This window comes from Canis lupus, chromosome 15 (assembly GCF_048164855.1).
Source record: "Canis lupus baileyi chromosome 15, mCanLup2.hap1, whole genome shotgun sequence".
Classification (NCBI taxonomy): domain Eukaryota; kingdom Metazoa; phylum Chordata; class Mammalia; order Carnivora; family Canidae; genus Canis; species Canis lupus.
The window spans coordinates 39,113,227-39,130,514 of NC_132852.1; the positions used below are offsets into that span (position 1 = coordinate 39,113,227).

A 17,288-nucleotide genomic window follows, 5' to 3' on the forward strand; every position below is an offset into this window, starting at 1 on the left:
TGGAGGCGGTGAGAAGGTTGGAGAAGCAGTGAATGGGAGACAGAAATCCTGGGCTTTAATTGCATTGATGATATCTAAATGATGATCTGTTACTTTTGATTATTATTTTCAGACATAAATTAGAATAAACAAGGCCGTTTCTTTTTTTTAAGTAGACATGTTCTGAGTATAATAAATATAATAGTTAATGTTACTGTATCCTTAAAATATTAAAAAAGAGTATACAATATGGAAAATAGAAATGACAAAAGACAGTAAAAGTAGAGGAAAGAATTCAGGGTGAGCAAGTCTAGACTAATGGCAACAAATACAAATGGATTAACTTGTATAAAAATAACTCATTTATATTAAAATATTGTGAATAATTTCGAAGTTCTTTTGGAAAAAGGGAAGTTATACATAAATACATTGACTAATAACAAAGACTAAAATATAAGAGTGTTGTGTTTAAAAAGAATACATCAAAAACAAAAAGACATTTGCACTGTACTTTCATGAGGTAGATGTGCAAATAAAGGGGGTCAGTCAGGCTTTAGCATTTGCATGAATGATAAAAGAAATGTTAATACTAAAATAGAAGCACACCACATAAAAAGCCTCGGAATTTAGATGGGCCCCCTACAACACATGGAAAATAACAGTAGGGGGTGCCTGCGTGGTGCAGCCCTTTGAGCATCTGACTCTGGGTTTGGACTCACGTCCGGATCTGAGGGTCTGAGATCATGACCTGCATGGGGCTCGCTGCTTAGCTGATGAGTTGGTTATAAGAGTCTCTCTCCCTTTTCCTTTGCCCTTCCCACTTATGCTCTCTCAAATAAATTAATAAAGGGTGACTGGGTGGCTCAGTTAAGTGGCCAGCTCTTGATTTTGGCTCAGGTCATGATCTCAGGGTTCTGAGATTGAGCCTCACATCGGGCTCCCTGCTCGGCTGGGGAGTCTGTTTGTAGATTGTCTCACTCCTCTCCTTCTGTCCCTCCCTGTGCATGCGCTCTCTCTCTCTCTCTGTGCCTAAAATAAATAAATAAATCTTTAAAATAAATCTTTTTTAAAAAAATGGTACAAATTATAGAATAGAACTGTGGTGAGAATTAAGCATTCACTGTTATCAGACTGTGATAGGTCAAGCTCTTAGAGTTTAAGAATTAAACTGGTGAACTTCTGAATCAGACCACAAAGTGGTAGAGTGGAGTAGTTTAGAGCATGGATTCTGCTGCCTGAGTGCCTGGTTTGAATCCTGCCACTGTCACTTACTGACTAAAAATGAGAGAAAAATTAAAATGAGTCAAGAATGATTTTGTTTGGTTTTCTTTTCCGAAGTGGGCTCCATGCCTAGTGTCGAGCCCAGTACAAGGGCTTGAACTCATGACCCTGAGATTAAGACCTGAGCTGAGATTGAGTTAAATACTTAACTGACTGAGCCGCCCACGTGCCCTGAGAGATGATTTTTTTTTTTTTAAGAGAGGGAGAGAGTGCGAGTGGAGAAGCAGCAGAGGGGCAGAGGGAGAGAGAGAATCTTCAGCAGGCTCCACACCCAACACAGAGTCCAGTTCAGGGCTGTCTCACAACCCTAAGATCATGACCTGAGCAGAAATCAAAAAGAGTTGAATGCTTAACTGACTGAGCCACCCAGGCACCCCAAGAGATTTTTTTTTAATATTTTATTTATTTATTCATGAGAGACACAGAGAGAGAAGCAGAGACACAGGCAGAAGGAGAAGCAGGCTCCATTCAGGGAGCTGGATGTGGGACTCAATCCTGGAACTTCAGGATCACACCCTGGGCTGAGGGCAGACACTGTGCTACCCAGGCCCTCAAGAGATGATTAAAAAAAATAATAATAAAAGTTGCACGATTGATAAATTGATTAATAAAATTTAATAAAATTAGAAATTAAGATATGCATAACCCACTGTAATTAAAATAATTATGGTCAAATGAACAGTTTATAAGCTGATAAATTTGAAATTCAAAACTTGATTTCTAGGGTGCCTGGATGGTTCAGTTGGTTGAACATCTGCCTTCTTGTCGGGTCATGATCATGGGTCCTGGGATTGAGCCCCCACATCAGGCTCCCTGCTCAGTGGGGTGCTTGCATCTCCCTTTCTCTCTGCCTGTAGCTCCCCCGCTTGTGCTCTCTCTCTGTGTCAAATAAGGAAATAAAATCCTAAACAAAGTGCAGCCCCGGTGGTGCAGCGGTTTAGTGCTGCCTGCAGCCCAGGGTGTGATCCTGGAGACTCAGGATCGAGTCCCACATTGGGCTCCCTGTGTGGAGCCTGCTTCTCCCTCTGCCTGTGTCTCTGCCTCTTTCTGTATCTGTATATATCTCTCATGCATAAATAAATAAAATCTTTAAAAAAAAACTTAAAAAAAAAGAAAAATTGATTTTCTTTAAAAATATGATATGAAGATTGATTAAAGAAATTGAGAACATAAATAGATCAACAATTAAGAAATCCAGAAAGTTACAGTGAGTTTCTCCTCCTAGAAATATATAATTTTTTCTACATTTTCAAATAATAAAGAATTATCTGTTTATATAAAGTAACCTATATATAAGCTTCCCTCCCACAAAACTGATGGCTTGATATCTGATTTATTCTGCAGTATAGATAGGGTGTTAATCTTAAAATCTGGCAAAGACAAGAAAAGACATTCAGGTCATACTTTTTTAATCAATGTAGGTGCAACAATCTTAAATTCTATCAAGTAGAGTAAGTTAGCATATTGAAAGATTTATTTATGATGACTTATGTTTTTATCCTTGAGGAATCAATAGAGTTCATACATAAAGACGATGATGAAATTTTAGGGTGAAAATACAGGTTAAATGGAGAGATAGCCAATACATTCCGATATGAAGACTAAACATAGAAAAAATGGCGGTATTTCTTAAATTAACACATACTTTTAACACAGTTACTTGTTAATATATCATGGCTCCTTTATAGAATCTATGTAAGTCATTCCCACATTAATAGGAAAAATGAAATGAACAAGAGGATCAAAGGATGGCCCAAGAGAACAGGTAAAATGGAGACGTGCTGTACCAGATAAGATGTATTAGCACGTCACAGCCACTTGTGTAGCTGAAAAGAGGAAGTAAGGCTCGTGGACCAAGTAAATATAAGAAGGAGAATCTAATTTACATGAGAATTTAACATAACATATTACAACTGAAACCATGGGGAAGGTATCTGGACTTATTATATATCATCTGTCAAAGACTCCAGGCAGATTCAAGTTAAAGTAACCTCTCCACAAATGTAAAAAAAATACTAAAAAAGATAATATATTTTTAAACTAATAAATAGAAGAAATGGCAACCCAGATTAGTATGACTGTACAAGGCATTAAAAACTTGTAATTAAAAATTAGAGAATATAACACGATGAAAAGGAAAGCACTAGAATGGGGAGATATTTGAGTTAGTTAAAAGTTTAATATTGCGGTATGTGAAGATGTAGTTCTAAGATGATGTTCAAGGAGATTTTAAGAGATGGTTCATAGCATAAGAAATATAAAAAAAAAAAGAAATATAAACAAAAGAATATTGTTTAATCTGATAATTTAAAATAATTACTCTTAAGATTACTCTTAAAGCTGTGATATCATAAATATTTAGCACATGAACAAAAAGAAGAATGATTTCTAAATCCTAGTAAGGCAAAGGAGAAATAAGTATACTGTAATTTTTCTTATTTGAATACTGTTTGGACATATAACAAGGACCATTAAAATGATTTTTTATAAAAGATTTATTTATTTATTTGGTGAGGGAAGAGACAGAGGGAGAGAGAGCCCCAACAGGGCTCCATCCCACCACCCTGAGATCATGACCTGACCCAAAACCAAGAGTCAGATGCTTCACTGACTGTGCTCCCCAGGCACCCTGAAAATGGTAATTTTTTATCCAGTAACCTCATTTTTGGAAATTTATTTTAGGGAAGAATTTAAAGGAATAAGAATGTCATGTGTAGATCTTTGAAAACCAGATAATTTATGTAAATTAATATAAATTATATATACTATATCTTTAAAAACATAACTTACATAAATTATACACAAAAAGATAAAAGCTTTGAAAGCAGCCTAAATACTAACAACTTTAGTATTTAATGAACTATAATGCAACCATTAAAAAATTTAAATATGCAGATTGTGGGGCATCATGGAAATTTACTTGTATGTGATATGTAAACAACGAAATGCAAAATAATATATGCTGTATTTGTTAATTATGTGAAAATTTTACCTATGAATAAAGATTGTACAGTTCCATGGGCACACATAGTTATATGGACAAATTTTATCTAAGTTTTTGGAATTTAAGTTTTTTTATAAGTATAAAGGAAAAGTCATCTCAGGATTTCAGGTGGATATTCATGTGCACCAAGAACCAGTGGCCTTTCAAATGCCTCTAAGAGTTGCTTGTGTTTCTGTTCTACAGTGCTTGTTTCAGATTCTGGTAAATGTTTCCTGGAGTGGGAAACCCGGGAAGCCTAGCATTGCCGCAGTGGCGTTGAGCACCCAGCATGGATCTCTCCTGCAACTCAATGACACCTTGGAAGAGAAAGAAATTTGTAGGTTTGTACCTGCTTTGATGTGACCTACTGACACCCAGGTTTTTTTTCTTTTCTTTTCTTTTTTTTTTTTAAGATTTTATTCATTTGAGAGGGTGTCTCTCCCTCCTTTCTCTCTCTTTCTTTTTCTCTTTCTCTCTCTCTTTTAAGATTTATTTATTTATTTATTTATTTTTGAGAGAGGGAGAGAGAACATATGAGCAGGAGGGGCAGAGGGAGAGGGAGAAGCAGACTCCCCGCTGAACAGGGAGTCCCAATGTGGAGCTCCATCCCAGGACCCTGAGATCATGACCCAGCTGAAGGCAGACACTTAACAGACAACCACCCAGGCGCCCCTGACACCTGCATTTCCTGTCTATTTTTTTTCACTGCATGGGTTTTAGTTTTTCATTCCTTCAAAAATTTTCTTTTGTCTTTCCTGATCTGTACTCAGGAATGCCTGTCACTCTGCCTTGATGACATTGCAATAATCTAACTCATTTCCTAATCTAACCATTTTTCTTTATTTTACCACATCTTTGTAGGCTGGAATACAAATTTGGAGAATTTGGAAACTATTCACTCTTAGTAAAGCATGTCCATAATGGAGTCAATGAAATTGCTTGTGACATAGTTGTCAACAAGAATCCAATTGATAGTAACCTTCGTACGTATGTGCTCTTTGTTGCTTTTTAAAAATGTGTGTTTTAAGGATTTTAGTTTTTAAGTACCATTTGCAACACTTTGTGTACTTTAAAACCTGGATTACTGGTTATCTAATTTAGTTATGGTATATATATTGATTGTGTCATTGGTGTGTAAATAAGAAAATTATGTGATACATAAGAAAATTATATGATCAACATATCCTCATAGATGTTGTTTAATTATGAAGCATAAATAAGCCAAAAAAAGTTAATGCAATAGCAAGAAACTAGAAATAGGGCAAATGACTGTCAAGTGTCTTTCCTTGATTTAGGGATATGGGCACAGTATTCCCTGTATGTGTCTTACATGGACAGTCCTGAAATTCTTAGATTAAGGAGGGACTGTGCATTCTCTCATAACTCCACTGAAGAAAATTTGTCAGTCCGAGCCCCCATTAGATAATATAATATATCCCTGTGGCATTACTAAGTCCTGTTCACAGTGAAGTTTTTGAAGACCATAGGTTCATGTCAGAAGAATGGAAGAGCCAACATGAAAGGGCCAACATGGGCCAGTTTAAGTATTGAAAAGAATAATGAACATAATTGATGGAAATACACTGAATATACAAAAATCAATGAGATCCTTATGAAACTAAAAGGAACAGAGCCCCTTCCCTAAGCAAAAATAGTACTTTGGCTGCCTTTGGAGGTAACAAGGACACCTGATGTTAACTGGAGTGACTTAGAATTGTCAATTGAAAAGAAGGATCTAAGCATTTTTCTTGCCTTTCCTGTTTTCTTGCCTCAGTAGTCTGAGATGATGAGAGTGAATTCTTTAAGGCTAATCCTGGCTGGTACGTGTGGCAGAATAGTTCGTAGCCCCCAGGGAAGGAGTGGGGATAGGCAGGAGTCAGAGTGGGTGGCCGGGGAGGGGCAGGCTGTCCCCCGCAGGACACGGGCGTTGGGCGCGGGGCCAGTCGCCAGCAGGTGCTCTTGGTCAACGCTGGGAGAGGACACAGCACCGGCTGTGAAGCATTCTTGCCAAAAAAAGCTAACCTTTTTTAGTGAAATCTCTATAGTTAATTGCCCATGTGCCGAACATTTGGAGGATAGGATGAGTTAGGTGCCAACATGAGGAAGCACAGTTACTGCTCTAGAACAGGAGGTGTCCTAATAGACAACTTGTTTTAAACAAGTCAATGGCTGCTTACATCAGAATTGCCTAAAGAGACATGACGAACAAATACAAAATGTGAACCTTGTTTTTATCCTGATCTGAACAAGCTAACTACAAAAAACATTTCTGAGATAACTAGAAAAATTGGAATATGGACTCACTGTTAGCCAGGGGATTGTTAATGACATTGTGATTATTTACATTTTTAAGAAACTTTTAATTTTGAAATAATTTTGGATAATTTTGAAATAAGTTTAGACTTACAAGAAAATTTTGAAATGATTTTAAACTTACAAGAAACGTTGCAAGAAAAAGTTTCCATATACCCTTCTGCCAGCTTCCCCTAAACCCTTAAACTATATAATCATAGTATAGCTACTCCTATATGATGACCAAAACCAGGATGTTAACGTTAGTACGGTGCTGTTAACTGATGTTTAGGCTTTCCGGATTTCTCCTATTGTCCCTTCTAAGGCCTGTTCTTTGGTCCAGGATGCAGTTCCAGAGATCCCATAGCCCATTTAGCTGTCAGGTTTCTGCAGCCTTTCTTTGTCTTTCATGACCTTGATACTTTTGAAGAGAACTGGCCAGTTACTTTATTATTTGCACTTGCTGTCTGTTTTCTCATGGCTAGGTAGAGGGCATGCATTTTTGGTAGATGACATAGAAGCCTTCTCAGTGGGCCACATCAGGGATTACACGATGTCAACACATCTTTTGTGAGGCCTGTGCTTTAGAGATACATAATGAAGGTGGACAGAGGAAATGACATGATGTCTGGGATTTGCTTAAAAATGCTTCAGGCAAAAAAGCAGAGGCAGAGTAGCAATAGGTGAAGCAAGGGTGACACTATCTTGATAATTCTAGAATCTGGGTGATGACTATAAGTGGTTCATTATGCAAATCTCTGTTCTTTTGTGTATGTTTGGTATTTTTCATAATGAAAATTAGCACTCCCCAATGGTGAGTGTTCTCAGTTGTTTATATGGAAGTTAGCAGACGGATATAGGCTTTTCCCTCACTTGTTTTGTTTGCATTTTTCATTTACAGATTACATGTAGTGACATGACAGCTGTGCTGCTTATGACATTTTGGTGATACAGTGTTTTCTTTGATTTTTATAGCTGTGTGTATTGCGTTCCTTGTTGGTGTGGCGCTCATCATTGCAGTATCCCTTCTAAGGTTCTTGTTGAGGTAAGCAGATGTTAGGACACGATTGAGGTGAAGTAGAATATAGAAAAAATATATTCAGGAAGGCTAGTTTGACCCTTTCAATGACTGTTATTCTTTGATTAAATGAATACTTACTGCATCCACCATGCCCAGTCCAGCTTGCAGAATTAGGGATCCATATAGAATAAGAAATGGTCCCTGATTTCAGGGAAATGATAACCTAGTTCAGGTGATCTTTGCCTTCAATCCTCCCAAACCGCTGAAAACAGAGAAGAAGATGCTTGAGATGTCATTATTTCCTGAAAGGATCTCACAGCCTGCTTTTGTGGTGAGCAGGAGTGGCCTGGGCTGATCTCAGGAGGCAGCTGCTGCACTGTACTCCTCTCCCTCCTGTCTGGCTCTGAGCCCTGAGGCCACCCATACAGTCCAGCTTTCCAGGTCCTGCCAGGCGGCCCACCGGCGGCAGGGACAGAGGATGGGGTGTCAGACTTCTGGACCTCAGTGTGGACTTGCTTGTTCCTGGTTGGGACTGGCAGCTTGGCGAGGGGATTCCTTCTCCTCTGTCTGCCTGGGTAACAGCAAGTCTGGTGAGATTGAATGAGTAGATTGGAAAGAAAAAAAAAAAAGTCACAAAGATCCAGGCCTGGCAGATCACCTTTCAAAGGAAAGTTCTTTCATGTTTTTAAAAAAGTAAAACTGATGGATTTTCACATGCTTGGCCTGTTAGGGTTGGGAAGGATCACAAGATTTTGTGAGTGAGCCACATCCAAACTGGAAGGAGTAAAACCTAGTTTTTAAGTCTGCCCCCTTGAGGAAACCTAGCAACTGTGGGGAGTTCTTGCACTCTGACTCCCTCCCTCTGTGCATCTTAAAAATACAAAGGTCTGTAAGGATAAAAAGGATTATTTCTTGTTCAGAAGCAGATTTTTAACCCAACTGTCTTTTAGGGGCAGAGTATAATTTCAGCAGAAGAGTTTGTTTGATTTTTTTTGTTTGTGTATTTATTATTGGAGTTCAATTTGCCAACACCCAGTGCTCATCCCGTCAAGTGCCCCCCTCAGTGCTCGTCACCCAGTCACCCCAACCCCCCGCCCACCTCCCTTTCCACCACCCCTTGTTCACTTCCCAGAGTTTGGAGTCTCATGTTCTGTCACCCTCTCTGATATTTCCCACTCATTTTCTCTCCTTTCCCCTATAATCTCTTTCACTATTTTTTTTTTAGAAGAGTTTGTTTGAATTAAGATATTACCTTGTAATCTTTTGATAAGATGCAAATACTTCTCCAGTTTATTACAGTATTTTCACCTGGTCCTTTGACTGTGAATGGATCTGTGGCATCACTTCTTAAAGTAATTCATAGCTGATCTCCAGCTCTTGCAAAGGGAGGAAGCCCCACCTTATCCACTGGGGAACTGAAGCTCTTCATAACGTGTGGTTCTGCCTCTGTAGCCGTGGAGGCAGGATGCTGGTCCCTTGTCCCTCGCCCCATCACTCTCCAGTGTGCCCCAATGTCCAGGGATGTTCATGTATGTCAGAACCAGGAAAGAACCTGAGGCAGGAGTAAGAATACAGGATCTCTCTCTTTTTGCCAGGAGGACAAGCATATACAAGAAAATTAAAATTCTTTTTAAAATTTAAATTAAAATTCATTTTAAAAACTCTCATTTTTAAGTATCTTACCTTCTCCTTTTGCCCTGCCTTAGATCTTGATTTTAATATTTTTTATATAACGGTCATGTTACCAGTGCTGAATAAAGTAGAAATAGGATTTTTTAAAAAAGGAGATCTTTTATCTTTTAGAGCTACACACTACAGTGTTGATGGATTAAATGATACCATGTCTGGGATTCTTTAAAATAGTCTAACACAGGCAAGGGGTAGTGAGTGCAAGTGTTGGATGAACTAAGACCCACTACACTTAAAGACACTTTAAAATGTTTAACTCTTTGACTCATAGAGAATATGAACTTCAAATTAATTTTCTTTCAATGCAGTATCCAGGCATTTTGAAAATTTTGCCAAATAAAATAAATAAACTGAGCTTTTTATTTATTTACAGTTTGGATGACTTTCATAATTGGATTTCTAAAGCAATAAATTCTCGGGAAACTGATCGCCTCATCAATTCTGTAAGTTATTAAAATGCATCGTGTGGTCTGGGTGGTTTTCTAGATTTGGAATTTATAATTCCCTATTTAATCTTTATTATCTGATATAATTAATCTTATTGTGGAAGGCCAGGTTGGTCATGTGTTCTGTATCCTTAATAAAAAACAAGCAGCCTTGTCTTCAGGTCTGGTGAAGGACACTGTCCCCTTCTCTTTCCTGATGAGGTTGGAACTTTGGGTTGCAATATATGCATGGTGTAGAGACATTTTTCACTCTGCACTCAGCACTAGTTGAATTAATCCAGTTAAGTAGAGGATGTCAAGATAAAAACAAAAGAGTAAGAGCCATCAATATGAAATCTACAGCTCTATGGCTTCCTATGGTGATAAAACGTATTACTTGTGTTAATAAATTCATCATGGATATATGTATGTCCGTTTATGGACATATTTGCTTGTATCCTTGCACCAGATGCACTTATGGACTGCAAGCTCAGCAGATGGCACAAAAATCAAATAATGTGCAAAACTAAACCTTTGAGTGGGATCTTTACAAAAGCCAATTAAAGGATTGTTCAGGACAGCGATATGTAGTTCTCTATTAATTTCTCCCCTAAACCCAGAAAACTGAAATTTACTCATTAGCATTATCAACTGGTATATTTCTCTCCCCATTTTCCTGAAGGAGCTGGGGTCTCCAGGCCGGGCAGGCTCCATTGGTGGCGAGGCTCAACAAGAAGCATGGCATCCACCCAGCGCACTACCACGCCTCCGCTCTATAGACACATTTAGAGGGTATGTGTGGCTCTCTTGGTTCATTGAGGGCACAGGTAGTCTAGGTTTACATGTGTACACATGAACACGCTTTTAACTTAAGGAATTTTACATAGCTTTACTTTTAGTGTAGGCAGGACTTCTTTCTGTAAAAATAAATCAGTGGCCTCTCCTTACTCGAAAACTGTCACAATAGTAGATATAAAGTTGCTAGAGAGGAGTCAAGGGACGAGTTCAGAACCAGTTTCCACTGGTGTGTAGATTCCACTGAGCTGAGGTCATGTGGGCAGACAGCAGCTTGCGGGGCCTCCATGTCCATCCGCACCCCTGTACCGTCAGTAGTTTGACAGATGAAGCGCCAGTGTGGGCCAGCCCTGGCCCTTCCCCACTGGAGCCCTCTAGGAAGCAGGTGCAGAGTCCTACGAGTTGTTATTTTAGAGTTCAGGTGGAAGACAGGGCCAGGACCCAACTCTGAAAATAAAGTATAAAACCACAGAGATGAAAATAAACGTCTAGGTGTTGAGCCTTCCATTTTTGCCCTCAGCGGGGCTTTTAAACTCCAGTGACAATTATAATTCTGTACCAGCCTCCCCAGAAGCCAAGGGTTCCTGGGGTGCGTATTTGAAGCCAGACAAGAATAATAACCATCGTTAATGATTTTTGAATTCTCACCCTGTGGAAGGCACTGTTCTCACTTGTAAGTTTATTCAGTCTCTTCATAATCCTATGAGGCATATACTTTTAATTTGCCTGTTGTACAGATGAAGAGACTGGGCCGCAGAGTAACTAGCCTGAGGTCACTCTGGGACAAAGTGGGATGGACAGCTGGGATTTGATTACAGGCCGTTGGGCTCCGTTTGGCTCCAGATAATTGCAGTGACACACTAAAGTCTTCATTCTTCAGTATCCTGCAGAATTAGTGTCAAATAGTAGCATATTCAGTCTCTTTCATCGTATTTCTCTTCCCCCCCCCTTTTTTTTTTTCCAAGAAATGGAGGTGGGTAGGGATGGCAGGAGACAGTCTTAGGCAGGCTCCATGCTGCCAGTGGAGCCCCATGTGGGGCTCGATCCCACGACCCTGAGATCATGACCTGAGCCGAAATCAAGAGTCAGTTGCATAACTGACTGAGCCACCCAGGCACCCCATTCCTTTCTTTTTGATTCTCATTGCCACTTTTGGAGATTTGATGCTTGTAGGTAGAAAGGAACTAACATTTACCAAGTGCCTGAAGTGTGCCCAGGGCTGGTTGGGCACTATGATAGATAATCTGTTCCTCAGTGGTCCCAGGGGTCTCTGTGGGTGTGTCTGATTGTTTTACAGAGAAGCACACTGAGGTCACTGATGAGAGTTCTTCCCTAATAAGATCTGAGGGTCCATGATATGAGCCCTCAGCTCTTATGAATTTGTGCCTTCTACTCTAGTTATAAAGAACTATAACCCAAGACATCTAAGTAATTAGCACAGAACTGAGTGATGGGAAGTGTTTTGCTTTGTTTTCAAGTTAAACAGTTTATGTCAGTGTAAATTTCTCTTAATAAATCATGTTAGAGGGGCCCCTGGGTGGCTCTGTTGGGTGAATGTCTGACTCTTGATCTCCGCTCAAGTCTTGATCTCTGGGTGGTGAGTTCAAGCCCTACATGGGGCTCCTCATTGGGTTGGGGGGTCTACTTAAACAAAAAGAAATCATGTTGGAAATGTTGGCAACAGAAGGGCTTTGTGTAGGGCCCTGATTGTAGTGATTAGAGACGATCGTTTCCTGCTCTGTAAGTGACTGCTCTTGTGAGTGTAAGTGGGCCATCCCTCATCACATGTGCAAGTCCTGGAAGTGTGCTCTTTGCTACTTTACAGGCTAGCGCTCATCCTCATGGTCTTCGTAAATTATGGAGGAGGAAAATATTGGTACTTCAAACACTCAAGTTGGAATGGTAAGAGGTTTCCTAAAAACAGTATGGCTTGTGTAGGACCCCTCAGAGAAGTGTGGACCGGAGAGCCTCTCAGCATCCCCTCAGGAGCTCAGAGATGAGGCCCCACCAGCCTCCTTGGAGCGCTGAGTTCCTGTCCCCACAGAATGACCTCTACTAACCCTTTTGCTATGTTCTTGTTTTTGTGTGCTGTGGCCTTGTAATGCTTCACTGTGATAACACATAGTAGATGCCCAGGTCTCTGTTGTGGGACTGTGGGACTCTGCAGAAGCTGTTAGGAATTTAGTTGTAAGTGACTCTTGCCGTATTCTAGATATGCCTTTTATTACAGCCACTTGGGGCTTCTGCCTTCTGAGACTCATGGTCCTCCTTGGGGTGCCATTGAGCTCAGATTGGTCTGAGTGGTGCTGAATCGTGGCCGTGAATCTGGCTCAGTAGTTGGTATAGGAATGGGGTTTGAATCATGCTGCTTGAAGACAACAGACTTGTCCACAGACTTCTACTTTGGCTCTCCCGTGCCCAGTTACATTCTTAGGAAAGGCCCCAGGCCTACCGACTGGTTGCAGAGTCCCCAGAGAGTGTCTGTGTGTATTACTTCAGAGTTTTCCCGAGAATTCTCTGTGTGAGTTAACTTTCTATATATATCAGTATATAATGGAGCCATTCTAGATTTAGGAAGTGTTTGTATTCTAGAGTCATTTACCTGACTCTTGTGTCTGTGTTATTCTCCAGGACTGACGGTGGCTGACCTCGTATTCCCATGGTGAGTTGCACTCTACCACCAGTATTGCCCTACAATCATCTATGGTTTTTTTTTAGCTGCTGCTGGAGCCTTTCTCCAAGACCATCCTTGACTTCTGAGCCACAGGCCTGTGTTGCTGACAGGTCTCTGGCTTTATGAGCTCCTTCTAAAAATTGTGATACTGCATAGTTCTTATACTTGGTATGGGACTTATCTAAGACCTGAATATAAAAGATAAGTGATTGCACAGAGAACCTTTTGTTCATTTGTAGATATGGGATACAAGGTCCTGGGATCTTGTAGGAAATCATAAATTCGGATTATGTAGTTAAATCCCACTAATGCTGAAAATAAGTATAAAAGTCATTTCCTAAAAGAAATGTAGTATATTGGCATCAGGAAATTCCGATAAGTATGTAACAGGGTAATACACTAAAATTTAATGTAACAGAGGAGCAAACCACTCTGTCTCTGATCATCTGTGGGTTGTTCACCTTGTTACAGGACCCCAACTTCCTCTACAGTGTGGACCTTTTGTCTTTGCTGATGATGTGCTGAGTGACTTTGTCCCATCTTCAGGAGGTAGCATTAAGCTATTGGGTGTCATCCTTGCGCAGGGGCCATGCTAATCTTCTCTGTATCATTCCAGTTTTAGTATATGTACTGCTGAAGTGAGCACAGCACTAGCTATAGGTTTACTGCCCTGGTCCCTTGTGTTTCATCACTAGTATGAACTCAGGGTTTCTTGCAGGAGAGCTGGGGTTCTTTTTTGAGATGGTTTGGGTAGGAGGAAGTTTTATATGCCTGAAGACCTAGTAAGCCAGGTCTTCATGTACATGTACATGTACATTCTTTTTGAAAAAAATGATTTTATTTATTTGACAGAACACAAGCAGAATGAGTGGCAGGCAGAGGGAGAAGCAGGCTCCCCACAGAGCAGGGAGCCCCACGTGGGGCTCAATCCCAGGACCCTGGGATTATGACCTGAGCCAAAGGCAGATGCTTAACTAACTGAGCCAGCTAGGCATCCCATTTATGTACATTCTCTAGGAGGTTCCCTACAGGAAATGTGTTCCCATTTTTGTTACTGGACACTTTTATCCAATTAGATGACCCCAAGAAAGGAAGCCAGGGGACACCAAGTAATGCAGTAAGAGCAAACTCTCATCTCTGATAACCTCACGCTCAATAACTGGAAAGATTGCTATTCTGACTTTTTTTCTTAAGGGTTAATTTAGTGTAGTAAAAGCAAAGGAAAGAGGTGTGTGGTTCAGACAAAATTAGAAAAAGAAATAAAGCTTTCATTTTTCTTTCTGGAGAAAGAGTGAATTTAGAAATGATTGACATCTGTTTGTTTCTCAAGGACTTTGAGGATGTGCTCATGAATGTCCTGTTGTTTTGATTGTAGCATCTTTATCATTGTTTCACTTTGATAATGAATGGGGAGACTTGTCCTTGGAAATTTCGCTCAGCCCTGAAGAATTTTCCTTCTGGGATGGGACTTGAAGTTGCACAAACCTTAGAGTCCACCAGCGCTACATTCTGATTCTTCCTCCGGTGTTATTTCACTAATTGGCTATATTAGAAAATCATGTGTTGCTTCTTTCATGTAGTAGATTATAAAATATTGATGATACACAGACAAAACGCCACCCTAGAAATGGCCACCTCTTAATAGCAGTCCTTTTTTTAGGTTTGTATTTATTATGGGATCTTCGATTTTTCTGTCGATGACTTCCATGCTGCAGCGAGGATGTTCAAAATTCAGATTGCTGGGGAAAATTGCATGGAGGAGTTTCCTGTTATTCTGTATAGGCGTGGTCATTGTGAATCCCAATTATTGCCTTGGCCCCTGTAAGTATTTTTCCCCTCTGTGAGTGTATATTCCGGTTGAAATATGGAAGCTACATGTCATAATTTAAAAGAAATATAATGTCTCCATCACAGGTGCCTGCAAAAAGAACAGATATTAGAAAAGCATATACATGTTTGTATAACTTGGGGCATTATTACTACTATCTTGGGACTTCAGACCTGGGAGGGGCTTCTAAGACCACTCAGACCCTCCTGCTGTTCAAAGGAAGACTGAGTCCTGGAGAGATGAAGTGCTTTCTGTGGCTCTTCTAAGTGTAAGGGACAGAGAAGGGCCAGATCAGGTCACCTGGTTCTTGGCCCTGCCCCCTGCCACTTTGTATTCATCCACTTGCATAATAAGGTGATTGTATGATAGTTCAGGAATCAATCCACCTTTGTCAGCACCTGTATGCCCACTGGTTTGTGGGCAAGGAGTATCTTCATTGTTGTTTTTGTGGTGTGAGCAGGACAGGGAGGCCAAGGGAAGGACACACACCCATGCCTGGGACCTGCATTGGAGTCGAGGAAGGCAGTAGTTGCTGTACTTGAGGGGCTTCCAGTGTCATTAGCAAAACAGGACACAGTTATCTGGACAAGAGCCACAGGGTTCCCTCAGACAGGCTGACTGAGAGTCAGCATCAGGAGGAGGTACAGGTCACCTTCCAGATGGCATCAGGAGGAAAGGTGTCACATAGGGTTGATTGATGGATCTCCAAAAAGTGGGCCTCTCCTCCCAGGAGAATACACCATAGGGTTCATCACATGGTCACACTCTTCCAGGGGTGGTCATGCAGCCTGTAGGACTGGGAGAGTCTGTTGGTGGCCTGTGCTAGCTCTGCAGGTTGGTGGTGGATTGAGAGCTGATTGAAACTGTACCCAGAAAGACAAAGTGCTGGGCGGGAGCCTCAGGGCCCAGGCAGCCCTTGCTTTGCCTCACACCCAGGGGACCCGTGTTCTTACCTCTGTGTCCCAGGCCAATTACTGTTGCGGGTTTGAGGCAAGTCCTATATGTGTCTCTATCTCCAAGAGCAGAGAAAGCCTACTTAAGGGCAGGAGAGGTTTATTCCCCCACTCTTCCCCCACCGAGAGAACAGTAACATTGTCTTGGGCAGGAGGAGGGATGCTGGCTAACGCTTCACCTAACCTGTGCCTTCTGCAGTGTCTTGGGATAAGGTGCGGATCCCTGGTGTGCTCCAGAGGCTGGGGGTCACCTACTTTGTGGTTGCTGTGTTAGAGCTCATCTTTGCCAAACCTGTGCCCGAAAGTTGTGCCTCGGTGAGAAATCCTGCTCTTAAACACGGGAGTGGGGGAGGTGGGGAGGGGGGGTCACTGTATGTTGTTTTTTTTAAAAGATTTTATTTATTCATGAGAGGCAAAGAGAGAGGCAGAGACACAGGCACAGGGAGAAGCAGGCTTCATGCAGGGAGCCCGATGTGGGACTCAATCCCAGAACTCCGGGATCATAACCTCAGCCAAAGGCAAATGCTCAACCACTGAGCCCCCTTGGTGCCCTGACTCTGGGTTTTCTTGAAGTGAAGTGAGACTAGACCTGAACGTGGGCTTGGTCAGTCACGTGAGACCCAAGGTCCGTGGAGGCTCGTCCAGGGCCTCCATGATGGAGTGAGGGGGCTGGGTGGGACACCAAGCACTAGGTGGGTTCTACTCCTTCTTTCAATCAGGACAGCTCCAAAATATAAATTTTGTTTTCCTTTCTTAAAAATGTATTTTTAAAATTGCCTTTTCAATGCAGCTTTATAGAGATGTATTTCACATACCATAAAACTCACAAGCTGGAAGCCTGCCATTCAGTGATAGTTTATTCACAGAGTTGTGCAGTCATCACCACTACCTAACTCTAGAACATTTTCATCACCCCACAGGAGACCCTATACTCCTCACCAGCCACTTACTATTGTCCATTAACCCCCAGCACCAGGCAACCCCCTCATCTACTTCTATCTCTGTAGATTTCCCTGTTTGGGACATTTCGTATAAATGGAATGATACAGTATGTGTCCCTTTTTCTTAGTTTCTTTCACTTAGCATATTTTTCAAGGTTCATATGTGTTGTGCCATGTATTGGTGCTTCATCCCTTTTTACTGCTGAATAATATACTCCATTTTATGACTGCCATTTTTTTTGGATACATTCATCAGTTGATGGGCATTTGACTTATTTCCATTCTTTGGGTGGTATGAATAAAGATTCTATGTATATATGTGCACAAGTTTTTGTGTGAACATCTGTTTTTAATTCCTGTGAGTATCAGAGTAGAATTGTCCAGTAATTTCTTTTTAACTAATATTTTACTATGATATTTCATGGAG

General features: G+C 40.9%; 1 protein-coding gene and 1 non-coding gene across 3 annotated transcripts in view; one reads left to right on the forward strand and one right to left on the reverse strand.

Moving 5' to 3' along the window:
- Window positions 1–17,288, forward strand: part of HGSNAT (heparan-alpha-glucosaminide N-acetyltransferase) — a 42,893-nt gene that overhangs the window by 18,024 nt on the left and 7,581 nt on the right. Inside the window, exons 3-11 of one of the 2 annotated variants that reach the window (XM_072776715.1) lie at window positions 4,448–4,584; window positions 5,105–5,226; window positions 7,511–7,580; window positions 9,619–9,688; window positions 10,353–10,462; window positions 12,291–12,367; window positions 13,097–13,127; window positions 14,800–14,960; window positions 16,120–16,235. In XM_072776715.1, the coding sequence (XP_072632816.1) occupies window positions 4,448–4,584; window positions 5,105–5,226; window positions 7,511–7,580; window positions 9,619–9,688; window positions 10,353–10,462; window positions 12,291–12,367; window positions 13,097–13,127; window positions 14,800–14,960; window positions 16,120–16,235 (894 nt within the window). The remainder of the gene's footprint in view (window positions 1–4,447; window positions 4,585–5,104; window positions 5,227–7,510; window positions 7,581–9,618; window positions 9,689–10,352; window positions 10,463–12,290; window positions 12,368–13,096; window positions 13,128–14,799; window positions 14,961–16,119; window positions 16,236–17,288) is intronic. The other variant, XM_072776716.1, reaches the window with a different exon arrangement.
- On the reverse strand, window positions 13,678–13,785 carry LOC140605561 (U6 spliceosomal RNA). Its single transcript, XR_012008202.1, has one exon. It is a non-coding gene; the product is annotated as a U6 spliceosomal RNA (small nuclear RNA).